The sequence below is a fragment of the Elaeis guineensis genome, chromosome 14 (assembly GCF_000442705.2).
Source record: "Elaeis guineensis isolate ETL-2024a chromosome 14, EG11, whole genome shotgun sequence".
Classification (NCBI taxonomy): domain Eukaryota; kingdom Viridiplantae; phylum Streptophyta; class Magnoliopsida; order Arecales; family Arecaceae; genus Elaeis; species Elaeis guineensis.
In genome coordinates this window covers 42,657,794-42,670,654 of record NC_026006.2, presented here as the reverse complement: position 1 = coordinate 42,670,654, position 12,861 = coordinate 42,657,794, and the positions used below count along the sequence as shown (strand labels likewise).

The window sequence follows — 12,861 nt, the reverse complement described above, 5'->3', positions numbered from 1 at the left end:
CCAGACACTTCAGGGATTTAGGAGGTCTTTCAAGAGAGAGAGTGCTTTTGTGAGGAAAACTTCTGGTGAGAGAGAATTGGATGTACAAGAATTGAAGATGAGATTATCTCTTGTAAAATTTCTTTTTCATAGTGAAGTTTGCATGTCCCATGGAGGCGAACCCTTTTTTGTGGTTGATTCACGTATTTTGATTATTTTTCTTTTATTTTGTTTCTTCTTTCATCCTGCTGCATCGCATAGTACTGAAAAGATCTTAGAAGATGGTGTCCAGACCAGACATCCACCCAACAACCTGAAACTACTTATAGGGGACTTTTATGAGACTAATGTCATCATATACCATGCACACAAATAAAAGATGCAATAAGAAAATAAGGAGATTATATCGAGGCAGATCTTCCATCGTCATCAAAGTTCCATGCAGTAATTTAATTCCAGCAACAGGGTACGCAGTCGAACAAATCAGCACTACTAGAAAACATAATATATTACAAGACAGCGACAAAGCATCAGTTCATTCATAAGATTAGAGATATCCTTACAAGACAGCGGCAAAGCATCAGTTCCTTCATAAGACTAGAGATATCCGCACGCTGTCATTGGTACAAAGAAAAGAGTAGGGACCCAAAAGCACATAACAACAGATGCCATCATCAATAAGATGATCCAACTTCAGCCCATGCCCCTTTTCTCTTCACATCCCTTTACAATCTTTGTGCAAAATTCAGAATGAAATAAAAATGAAAACATCAAGTCAGAACTTAAATCCAACCCCGACCCAGTCATGTATCAAAGCTGCCTTCAGCTCATCAAGCAGTTTAGTAGCAGGAGGATGCAAGGCAACGGCACCACACTGAGGGCTTGAGTACTTGCTAAACACCACTTTCAGTTCGGTCTCTGCTGCTTTGGAATGAAAGCTCACTAGATGCTGTGCACAATCCCTGTGTCCAAACATGGAAATTGGTTTAGCAACCAAGCTCAATACTTTAGATACAATAACGGGATAAACTGAAGTCAAGGTCGTGGATACTAACAGCAACTGCAGCTCCGAGAAGCCTGTGTGATGCTTGAGTGTTTCGCTCCAGAAGGGAGTCTTCTTGAGTGTGCACCGTGCCGCATAGACAGCAGAAGCAGCGATCAAGGATGGGCAGTACATGATCATTGAGTAATGCATCAAACCCAGCTCAGCAAAGAAGAAGGTCAGGTGCTCCATCTGCAAGTATAAACAAAAGAATAAAAAATTAATGAACTGAAACTGCCACTTCTAAAGACCACACAAGTCAAAGCATCTATCGTTCTCACCTCTTTATCGGCCATGGCTGCTTTCAGAAAGCGCACGAGGAACATGTAGGGCGTGGGAACAGTTAAGTTCCATTCAAGTTTGTTCAGAATTTCTTTCTCCTTGCTCAATATCTGCTCTCTGCTATATGTGCTGTCCAATATGCATATGAAGTTGCTGACCTGCTCTAAACCACAACCCAGTTTCCAGTACTCAGTAATCGTAATAATACTAATAAAAAGAACATTTTTATCTATAGAACATCGTAATTAGTACCTCTGCAGCCCGTATATCCTCATACTTGCAGGCAATCAGCATGGCACTCACACCCACAAGAGCCAACTCCCTCCTCCGGACTGTTTCCATGGAAAGATACCGATCAAAGATGTAAAATGTGAGATAGAGGATCTCAGGCATCAACCCAAACTTATGGTGTACCTCAATCAGCCATTCAGCCAGAATAGCTCTTTTCTCTTCATTGATCTCAACTTGGGACTCCATGTAGTCATTCGGTCGGTTAGAATTCTGAATTAGTCCAAGGAACAAGCACTCGTCAGCTAAGATAGGTAAAATAAATGGATGCAATGGATATTTAAATAGAGGAAATATATAACACCTCCGCAAGTTTGTAAAACTTGTAGATATCTTCAACATAATCCACGACAGCTAACTGATCATGGGCATCCAAAGCATCAATATCGTGAACGTGATCTTTTGGTTCAGTTATGTCAGGGCTCATTTCGGTAATTTCCTCAGGCTCGACGGCACTGCCCTTTCCCACTGCTACATCAACCGCTACAACCACTGGATTCTGAAAATCACAAAGGTGGAATTCAAATTCAGTCCATAACTAGATATTGTGATACAAGAAAATGGGCTCATTGAGGTGAAAACTTGATAAAGACCACCATTTATACCTTATCAGCAGTGGCTATAGTAGCTAATTTTGCATTCGCCGAAAGGTGAGCACCAGAACTTCTAGAAATACAAGAATGTATTGGATGTTTGAGACCACTTAAAGCAATTCTTTTGAAGTAATTTAAAGAACGTAGAGCTGCAGTCCACCTGGTCACAGGGCGAGAGATCTGAAGCTGTGGTTTCCTGTAACCAAGGCAAAGGAGTTATTTTTTTTTTTTTTTTTTAAAAGTCACAAATTTTTTGTAGCTTCTGAGCAATTGTAACTGAAACATCCTTACCCCTCAACACCACGGACCATTACAGGATTTCCAATGTCTCCTAGTGCTCGACGGTTCTTTCCGTCTCCTCCAGCTGCTGCTTTCTGTTTGACAGTGGGAATAGGGCCATCACCTAATGACACAGGATATAAATCAGAAGAATTAACGTAGAGGAGAAGACAAACAAAAGTCCTAAAGAAGGGAAGAAAGAAACAATAGAACAAAGGCCAAAACTTGGTAATTCATTATTGAACCTTTTGCTTTTACGGCACGTAGAAGAGCAAGAACCCTAACATTGGAAGGCAGAAAAATTGGAAAAGACAAAGTCGGTAAAAGCTTCAGAAATCCCCAACCCTTGAGAAGAAACAAAGGCACATGGAAAGATTTTACCACCAAATTTAACGTAAGGAACCCCAAATCAGACACAGCATGAAGAAAGAAAGGCCAAAGAACCCATAAAAGGTAAGTGGAAAGGGGGAAGAGAAAGAAAAGAAAAGATCTTTCCACATAGGAACAAATGAGAAACCCTAAACACAGCATCAAGATAGATATGTTCGAGAGGGTCGGGTGCAAGGGGGAAAAGAAAGCAAGGAAAAGATCTTTCCACCAAGAAACGCAGGAAATCCCGAAGAAACGCCATCAAGAAAAGGGCTTTCTCTCACAAAACCGTTCAAGAAACCAATTTAAGAGATAAAAAGAGAAATGGATTAAAGGAGGTGGGTTTCGAATTCTCGCTCACCTCTCTGATGCTGAGGAACTACGACATAATGCATCAATGCCATGGTTTGCTCTCCTCCTCCTCTTTCTTGGCTCGACAGAACCGAAAGAGAAGAACGAATGGAGGCGAGCGCTCGGCGACTCCACGTCGCTGCTCAGATTCACCACAGCAGGCAAGATCCCGTCTCCAAAGCTGCAACAAAGAGAAAAAGAAGAAGGACAAGAGAGGAAGCCCTTGCTATGCGCCCTCCCGAGCTTCTCTCTGGTTTCCCTCCGTGGCTCTTCTGAAAGTTATGCGAAACAAGATTTAAGGGGAAAGGGAAGAAAAAGAAGTCGGCACGTCGGGAATGGCTGGGAGCGTTCGGTCGGGCGATTGGTTTAATATTCGTGCCATGTGTGAGGTGTTCCGTTGAGTGCTTCGGACCAAACCTGGGCTTCCGACCCAACCAAACGGATGGTTCGGTTAATTGGTCCAAAATGATGTTAGATCAGGACAAGCCGAGCGATAAGTCCAAACAATAAGCGGTCGCCGTTAAAACTAGAGAAATCAAAAGTAAAATAATATATAAATAAACAATAAAATTTAAAAAATATAATATAAAAAATAAAATTGATAACTCGCCGTTGAGAAGTCATTTCTATATCCTTCGTGCATAAAAATGATTGATCTTCTTTTGCGACATCGATTTTTCAATCACGCACCGTACAGATCTCCAAGCATCATAAATTCGTATCATCCGTTGCATATTTCTTGAAGCAGCCATTGCATGGCCCAATAGTTGATTCACTTGAATGAAGGCGAATTCTTCTTTCGTGCGAATGATGCAATATCTATCTCCATCCAAAAATTCAAGTTGTATCTTTTGTGCGAAAGAAAGACAGATCTTCTTCCGCAATCTCAACCATTAGATTACACTTTGCAAAGCTTTCAAAGCATGATGGATCTCTTTCTTTCATTTGCGCATATATCATGAACATAATATCATGCTTTGAAAGTTGTGCAAAATACGATCCAATGATTGAGCCATAAAAGAAAATCAACCATTTTTTTCATATAAACGATACTACCCAAATCCCAAAAGGAGGGAGTGAAAGGACAGAGAACGGTAGAAGGTGCCAACTATCGTGAAGAACAATTTTTTATGCACCGCGTGCCATGTGTTAAATATATGTCTTAGAAGTCAGATTGGCCAATATTTGTAAAACTTTCTAAAGATATATTTTATAATATTAATTTATAAATTAATAAAATTAGATTTCTTTTCATTTATATCTGTGTTTATTAAGTATCTATAAATCGTCTATTGAGTTAATAGGTATAATGACGTATAATGACGCATATTCTCAAGAGTTGAGAATTTGAAATATGTGTCGTTAATAATTAATTCATAAATCACTCCCGATCGTAGGATCATCATAGAGACGGTGCTTGATTCGGAGAGATTGATGCACGATCACTTCCTTAGGGTAGATGGGTCTTGAATCTACGGTGTGGAGTCATCGGAACAAGAGTGCAAGTGCTTGTTAGGAACAAAGATACTGAGCGTGATAAAAAATGAGTAGTCACTAGGATATCTACCTTCTCGTCGGTGACTAACTTGATGCTGTGGTAGTATGTTTAGTTTTTTTATCTGCGGTGCCTCGATTATTCATAATGAGGTTGCTGAAATTTGACTACATCATAACCCGATCTTCTAATCATACAAAATCTTGAGATATATGTTGGCTGCAGCAGACTTATTGTAAGAATAGGATATGCACTAAGATGGGATCTATTGATCTCAATAGATGAGTAGTCTTATGTATATCATGAAACTGAGTCCTGAACTCATAGCCATAGTAGTGTGAATAATGGAAAGGTATTTCCATAAGATTTCACAAGTAGACTCAAGTTGATTGAATCCAACATATGACAAGAATCAGGTTTGACGAGTTATCCTTAATCTATGTCTTACCGAGACTCACAATAGAAGAATCGAATCACACGGCAACCATACCTAGAGGTTCAACCATTCAATTCTGATAGATTGCCACTACGTACTGCTAGGTGTCTATGGTGAATCGTAGGACCAATTGGAGTTATCTCGATGATCGATAATTCTAAATTAGATAGATTGGAAGGAGTACCAATCCATCGAAAAAGATTTCGATGATATTGATGATGGAGATTACAATATATCCCACTACCAAATAGAATTGAACCTATAGGATCACACAAACAAGGATATTGGTTTAGGATTGCATAATTGGGTTAGCATAGTCTAACTGAGTTAGGATTAATTAAATCTAAATTTTGGGTTTAAGAAAATTATACTAGCACATGATTAAACCCAGTTTTTCCTTGATTAGGTTTCCTATTGGATAGGGCTTGATCAAATCAAAGTAAGCTCGTTTAGACACCAAGAGTTAGAGTCCTTGAAGCCACCCATGTAAGTATTAAAGGATGGGGCACCAATAGTTGGTGCCCCACATTTTTCTTCATGTGATATCGGGAGAGAAAAGGTGGGACGCCTAAATGGATAAGATCTAGGGCGTACACCACCTTGTGGATAGGATGAGAGGATAAGGCTTTATCCCTTTGGAATTTGATTTCCAGTTTGAAGAGTTCAAATTTGAGATGAGGATAAAGCACCATTTAAATTTAAAGAAAACTTATCCCCTTGTGGATGAAGATAAAGGTTATCACTTTATTTGAATTCAAGTTTAAATTTGAAGAGTTCAAATTTAAATGAGGGAGGATAGATGGGGGCGCCGACAATCTTACCCATGGTGCATGCCCTATGATTTTTTTTTGTGGGTTTTCTATGAAGAATTGGTATGAATGAGAGAGGGAAGGAGGTGCCACATTCCAAAGAGTCCATCTGCTTTAAGTCATTTGATGACGTAAAATCCTGGGACTCTTAGGTTTCTATTTCTATAAAAGGGCCCCTCAGCCATAAGGTTTATTCATTCAAAACCTTGAAGCTCTCCTCTCATCTCCACACCATCTCTCTCTCCTCTCTACTCTCTCCTCTTCTCCCACACCCAAAGGAGTTGGGCTAGTCCATCAGGTGCACTCGAAGAGTCAGATGCTGATAGATCTATGCAAAAGAAGAAGAAGACTACGATCAAAGGTGGATCAAGATTCTATTGGAGATTTGATCGAAGGCTGAACTGGGAGCTTGTTGATTTACCTTGGGGAAGGTGGATCAAAGACAAAGAAAGCATCTTTGTCCAAGCTCGAGTGGATACCTATAGAGGTCGGACACATATGCAGTTCGACAGCGAATCTCAACTCCACAATCATCAGACAGTGGTGTTCACTACCCATGCAAAGGTGATGATGTGATCATAATAATTAGATTTAAAATTATTTTAAATTCCCTTAATTTTAGATTCATGAATGATCTGGCATAGATCAAGATGTGATCTCGATTGGATCGTATGTTGAATCAAAATTTTGAATTTCGCTACATCCTGATTTAGTCAATCAGACGTGCGATTTTTCCTTCAGCTGATATCTAAATTTCAGTATGATTTTGTTTTCAATGTGGAGCGGACTTCTACCAAGAGAAAGTCTACTGGGAAGAAAAAAAATTGGTGAAGAAGTAGAAGGTAGAGAACAAGCCGAAGAAGGAAGTTTCGAAGAGAAAGATCGTTGAGAAAGAAAAATGCTTCCACTACAATAAGGACGATCACTGGAAGCGGAACTGCCTTGCCTACCTGACGAGCCTGAAGAACAAGAAGGAAGGCGCACCTTCTGAAGGTATACTTATTATAGAAACTAATTTAAAATTTTTTTCTATATTCAGTTGGATGATAAACTTTGAATATAGTGCTCATCTGTGTACTTCTATATAGGATCTTGAGGATAGTAGGAGACTGAGGGAAGGTGAGATGACCATACGAGTCAAAAATGAAGCAAAGATTGCTGCTGTAGCTGTAAGGACATACTCTCTACGACTACCGTCAGGAATTGATCTTGTACTTAGAGATTGTTATTTTATACCTATTGCGAGCAGGAATCTAATTTCTATCTCTTGTTTGACACAAGAAGACTATATAATTAGCTTCTATAAAGACCACTGTAATATTTATTTTAAAAATATAAAATTGAAAGTAGTTTTTTTATTAACAATCTCTTTCAGCTACATATAGATGTGTCTGTAAACTATATCGAGCATGATGTGAATGTCATAGAAATTAAATGATCAAGAGATATAATTAACCAAAAGTACTTATGCCACCTAACACTAGGTTATATAGGAGAAAATAGGATTAATAGCTTGAAGAAAATTGGGCTTTTAGGTTCGTTGACTTTTGAGTCATATCCGATCTGTAAGTCATGTCTTCAAGGAAAAATGATCAAGCTTCCTTTTGTAGGACACGAGAAAAGGACCACAGAGATACTTGCTCTGGTACATAGTGATGTATGCGGCCCATTTGATGTACCAGTCAAAGAAGATTATCTATACTTCATAATCTTTACCGATAATTTTTCACAATATAAGTATGTGTACCTTATGAGACCCAAGTCTGAAGTCTTTAAAAAGTTCAAAAAATTCAGAAATAAAGTAGAAAAATAAATTAAAAAATCTCTTAAGATTCTTCAATTAGATCGAGAAGGTGAATACCTTAATAGAGAATTTATAAATTATCTCAAGGAGTATGGCAATGTCTCATAATGGACTCCGTCTAGAATGCCTCAACTCGATAGGGTTTCAAAAAGGAGAAATCGAATCCTATCGAATATAGTTTGATCTATGATGAACTTTATGGATATTTCTATTTTTCTTTAGGGTCATAGTCTATTAACTATAATTTATTTGCTGAATAGGATTCTATCTAAAATCGTTCCTACCACACCGTCTGAGATATGGCATGGTAAGAAACTAAATCTGAGTAATCTCAAGATTTGAGATTGTCTTATCCATGTCAAACCACAACAGGCGGACAAATTAGAAACTAGGTCCCTAAAAGCTCGGTTTATAGGATATCCTAAGGAGTCTTTAGGATTTTGTTTCTATATCCCAGAGGACCACAATGTGATTGTGAGTCGAAATACCATCTTTTTTGAAAAATAATTTATTCAACATGGAGGCATAGAAAGACAGATTGGGCTCAAAAAAAAAACTCTAAAGAGCAATGAGCTTCGAAACCTATGGAATCAATGCAATTAGAGCCAGTCCGTGCATCTCCTCCTCCACCTCGTAAGTCTAATAGGACTTTCCATCTTCTTAAGAGATACTTAGGTATTATTATAAAGGATGTTGAAAAAATATTCCTCACTAGAAATAGGGTACTTGGTGATGACTCCAAAACCTATGATGAGATGATATCAGATATCGACTCTGAGAAATGGTTAGAGGTAATAAAGTCAGACATTGACTCGATGCACTCAAACTAAGTCTCAACCTTAGTGGATCCACCAGCAAATATTGTACCTATTGGGTGTAAATGAATCTATAAAAAAAAGATTAGTTTGGATGAAAAGGTAGAGACCTTTAAGGCTAAGCTTGTGGCTGAAGGGTATAGTCAACGCAAAGGTATTGACAATTAGGAGACCTTTTCGTCGGTTGCCATGCTTAAATCCATCCGAATACTATTTATCATTGCAGCATATCTCGACTATAAGATATGATAAATGAATGTGAAAATAGCTTTCCTCAATAAATATCTTGAGGAAGATATCTATATGGAGTAGCCATTGAATTTCACTTTCAGTGATGGAGATCATAAGGTTTGCAAACTGCAAAGATCTATTTATGGACTCAAGTAAGTGTCTCAGAGTTGGAATGCACATTTTAATGATGTGATCAAATCATTTGATTTCATCAAAAATGAAGAGGAGCCGTACATCTTCAAAAAAGTTAGTGGGAGTGTTGTCACTTTTCTTATATTGTACATAGATGACATCCTTCTAATTGGGAATGATATTCTCATGTTAACGTTGGTCAAGTTGTGGTTGTCCAAAAAATTTTTCATGAAAGATCTTGGAGAAGCATCCATTATTTTAAGGATTTAGGTTTATATAGATAGATCTAGAAGGATGCTAGGATTGTCACAAAAAATATACATCGAGGAGGTGCTGAAGAGGTTCAGCATAAAAAATTCTAAGAGGAGACTTGTACTCTTCAGACATGGAATCCATCTCTCCAAAAAGATGTGTTCCAACATATCGGACGAGATAAAATGCATGAGCAAGATCCCTTATCCTTCGACAATAGAGAGCCTCATATATGTCATGCTTTGTACACGACCTAATATCGCCCATGCTATGAGTGTCATGAGCAGATATCAGTTGAATCCAGGAAATGAGCATTGGACTTTTATGAAATATATCCTTAAGTACTTGAGAAGGACTAAGAATATATTTTTAATTTTTGAAAATAGAGAATTAGAGGTGCAGAGATATACTGATTTAGAATTCATATTTGATATTAATGATTGAATGTCGACATCAGACTGTATTTTTTTGTGCGATAGTGGTGTTATGAGCTGGAAGAGTTTCAAGCAGTCTGTTATAGTAGATTCCACTCTAAAAGTAGAGTACATCACCGCATCAAAAGCTGCTAAGGAGATATTCTGGTCCAAGAAGTTTGTTGCGAAGCTGGATGCGATGCCATCAAATATCATCCCATTTTTCTGTGATAAGAATGGTGTCATAGTCCTAGCTAAGGAGCCGAGGTCTTATCAGAAGTTCAAGCATATCGAGCAACAATTTCACCTCATCCATAATTACCTCGAGAAGAGATACATCGAGGTTAAGAGAGTCGACACCACAGACAATATGGCTGATCCACTAACGAAGCAATTGAGCCAGCAAAAGACTAAAGCCCACCTTGAGAAAATGGGATTTAGATTTCTAGGCAATTGGTTTTAGGTCAAGTGGGAGATTGTTAGATGTATGTCCTAAAAGTTAGATTGACCGACACTTGTAAAACTTTTTAAGAGCATATATTATAATACTGACTTATAAATTAATAAAACTAGGTTCATTTTTATTCATATCTGTATTTATTAAGTGTCTATGAATCATCCATTGAGTTAATAAGTATAATGATGCATATTCTCAAGAGTTAAGAATTTGAGATATGTGTCATTAATAATTAATTCATAAACTACTCCCGATCGTAGGAATATCACGGGGATGGTGCTTGATCCAGAGAGATTGGTGCACGATCGCTTCCTTAAGATAGATGGATCTTGAATCTACAGTGTGGAGATATCAGAGCAAGAATGCAAGTCTTGCTAGAAACAAAGGTACTAAGCATGACCAAATATGAGTAGTCACTAGGATGTCTACCTTTTCGTCAGTGACTAACTCGATGCTGCAGTAGTATGTCTAGTTCTTTGACCTGTAATACTTTGACTATTCACAGTGAGGTTACTGAAGTTTGACTACACTATAACTCAATCTTCTAGCCATACAGAGCCTTGAGATTTATATTAGCTGCAGTAGACTTATTATAAGAATAGGGTGTATACCAAGATGGGATCTATCGATCTCGATAGATGAGAAGTAGTCTTATATAGATCATAAAACTGAGTCCTAAGCCCATGGCAATGGTAGTGTGAATGATGAAAAGGTATTTTCATAAGATTTTACAAGTAGACTCGAGTCAATTGAATCCAACATATGATAAGAATCAGGTTTAACGAGTTAACCTATGTCTTATCGAGACTCACGATAGAAGAATCGAATCATACGGCAAGTGCACCTAGAGATTCTACCATTTGATTCTAATGGATTGTCATTATATACTGCTAGGTGTCACAATAGATCATGGGATCAATTAAAGTTATCTCGATGATCGATAATTTTAAATTGAATGAATTAGAAGGAGTTTCAATCTATCAAAAAGAGTTTCAATGATATTGATAATGAAAATCACAATATATCCCATTACCAAACAGAATTGAACATATAGGGTCACACAAACAAGGGTATTGGTCTAAAATTGCACAATTAGGCTAGCATAGTCTGATTGGGTTAGGACTAATTAAATTCTAATTTTGAATTTAAGAAAATCATGCTAGCACATGATTAAATCTAGTTTCTCCTTGATTTGGATTTTCTATTGGATAGGGCTTGACCAAATCAATGCAAGCTTGTTTGGACACCAAGAGTTAGAGTCCTTAAAGCCACCCATGTAAGAATTAAAGGATGTTGGTGCCCCACATTTTTCTTCGTGTGATATCAAGAGAGAAAAGGTGGGATGCCCAAATGGAGAAGATCCAGGAGGTGCACCACCTTGTAGATAGGATGAGAGGATAAGGCTTTATCCCTTTTGAATTTGATTTCAAGTTTGAAGAGTTTGAACTTGAGATAAGGATAAAGCACTATTTAAATTTAAAGGAAACTTATCCCCTTGTGGATGAGGATAAAGGTTATCACCCTATTTAAATTCAAATTTAAATTCAAAGATTTCAAATTTAAATGAGGGAGGATAGATGAGGGCGTCTACAATCTTATCCATCATGCACATCCCATGGTTTTTTCTCGTGGGTTTTCTACAAAAAATTGGCATGAATAAGAGAGGGAAGGGGGCGCCACATTCCAAAGAGTCCCTCTGCTTTAAGTCATTTGATGACGTAAAATCCTAGGACTCTTAGGTTTCTAATTCTATAAAAGGACTCTCCTGCCATAAGGTTTATTCATTCGAAACCATGAACTCTCCTCTCATCTCCATGCCATCTCCCTCTCCTCTCTACTCTCTCCTCCTCTCCCATGCCCAAAAGTGTTGGGCTGGTCCATTAGGTGCGCTCGAAGAGTCGGGTGTTGATAGATCTGTGTGAAGGAAGAAGAATGCTGCGATCAAGGGTTGATCGAGATTCTATCGGAGATCTAATCGAAGGCTGATCAAGAAGCTTGCTGATCCATCTTGATGAAGGTGGATCGAAGTCGGAGAAAGCATCTTAGTTCAAATCTAAGTGGATACTTATAGAGGTCGGACACGTATGTCGCTCGACAACAAACCTCAACTCCTCGATCATCAGACAGCAGTGTTCACTACCCACGGAAAGGTGATGGTATGATTATCATAATCAGATTTAAAATTATTTTAAATTCTCTTAATTTTATATTCATGAATGATCTGGCATAGATCAAGATGTAATCTTGATCAGATCATATGTCAGATCAAATTTTTGAATTCCACTGCATCCTGATTTAGTCGATCGAGTGTGCAATCTTTCCTTCAGAATGCAGTAAAATTGGCATGGAGCGCGTTGTGACAGCCGATTGGTCCACATAGAGCAATTAATAGTAGGATAGATATTTAATACTATTTAATTTTTTTCTCAATTTTTTTCTAACAAAAATATCTATTTTCTTTGTAAAACAAAGAAAGAACAATGTCATTACTTTTGGATGCCTTATATGACTTTCTATAAGTATATATGATTTCTTGAATAATATATATAATTTTTTGTATCTTTGTATAATATCCTATTGATTATTATGACTTCCTGAAGTCTTATATGATGTGTTTGTTCATAATATTATCCATTGTGGGCAGAAGGATAGCAAAGAAAGTGAGAGTTTTTGAATCAAAGATTGTAACATTGAGGTGCTACCAAAATTGATATGGTTTGCATGCAACCGAGCTATATTATTGGATTGGGTGGATGCTCGAGTGGTGGATGCGCGAGCATGCCGATAACGCTTCACCTGTGTGTTTGTACATGTGTGTATGTTTATGCTATATC

The 12,861-nt window shown here is 37.8% G+C and overlaps 1 protein-coding gene across 2 annotated transcripts; it reads right to left on the bottom strand.

The window, feature by feature from the left end:
• Positions 1 to 469: 469 nt before the first annotated feature.
• On the bottom strand, positions 470 to 3,487 carry LOC140850973 (G2/mitotic-specific cyclin S13-7-like). 2 transcript variants are annotated; one of them, XM_073248794.1, is made up of 9 exons: positions 3,194 to 3,485; positions 2,476 to 2,587; positions 2,345 to 2,380; positions 2,197 to 2,257; positions 1,896 to 2,090; positions 1,556 to 1,804; positions 1,303 to 1,461; positions 1,035 to 1,213; positions 470 to 941 (listed from the first exon to the last, which is right to left on the bottom strand). In XM_073248794.1, exons 1-9 carry the CDS (start codon positions 3,234 to 3,236, stop codon positions 755 to 757), a joined length of 1,221 nt encoding a protein of 406 aa, XP_073104895.1. In that variant the 5' UTR covers positions 3,237 to 3,485; the 3' UTR covers positions 470 to 754. The 2 variants fall into 2 exon arrangements, with proteins under 2 accessions (XP_073104895.1, XP_073104894.1); XM_073248793.1 differs by having other exon boundaries at positions 2,197 to 2,380; positions 3,194 to 3,487.
• Positions 3,488 to 12,861: the final 9,374 nt, after the last annotated feature.

Excerpts from the sequence above, each read along its gene's own strand:
- LOC140850973 (XM_073248793.1), bottom strand. The coding sequence starts at position 3,236 with ATGGCATTGATGCATTATGTCGTAGTTCCTCAGCATCAGAGAG. Across the intron at positions 2,381-2,475 it reads ATGGTCCGTGGTGTTGAGGG|GAAACCACAGCTTCAGATCT; the intron begins GTAAGGATGTTT and ends CCTTGGTTACAG. Across the intron at positions 1,214-1,302 it reads CAGCCATGGCCGATAAAGAG|ATGGAGCACCTGACCTTCTT; the intron begins GTGAGAACGATA and ends TTATACTTGCAG.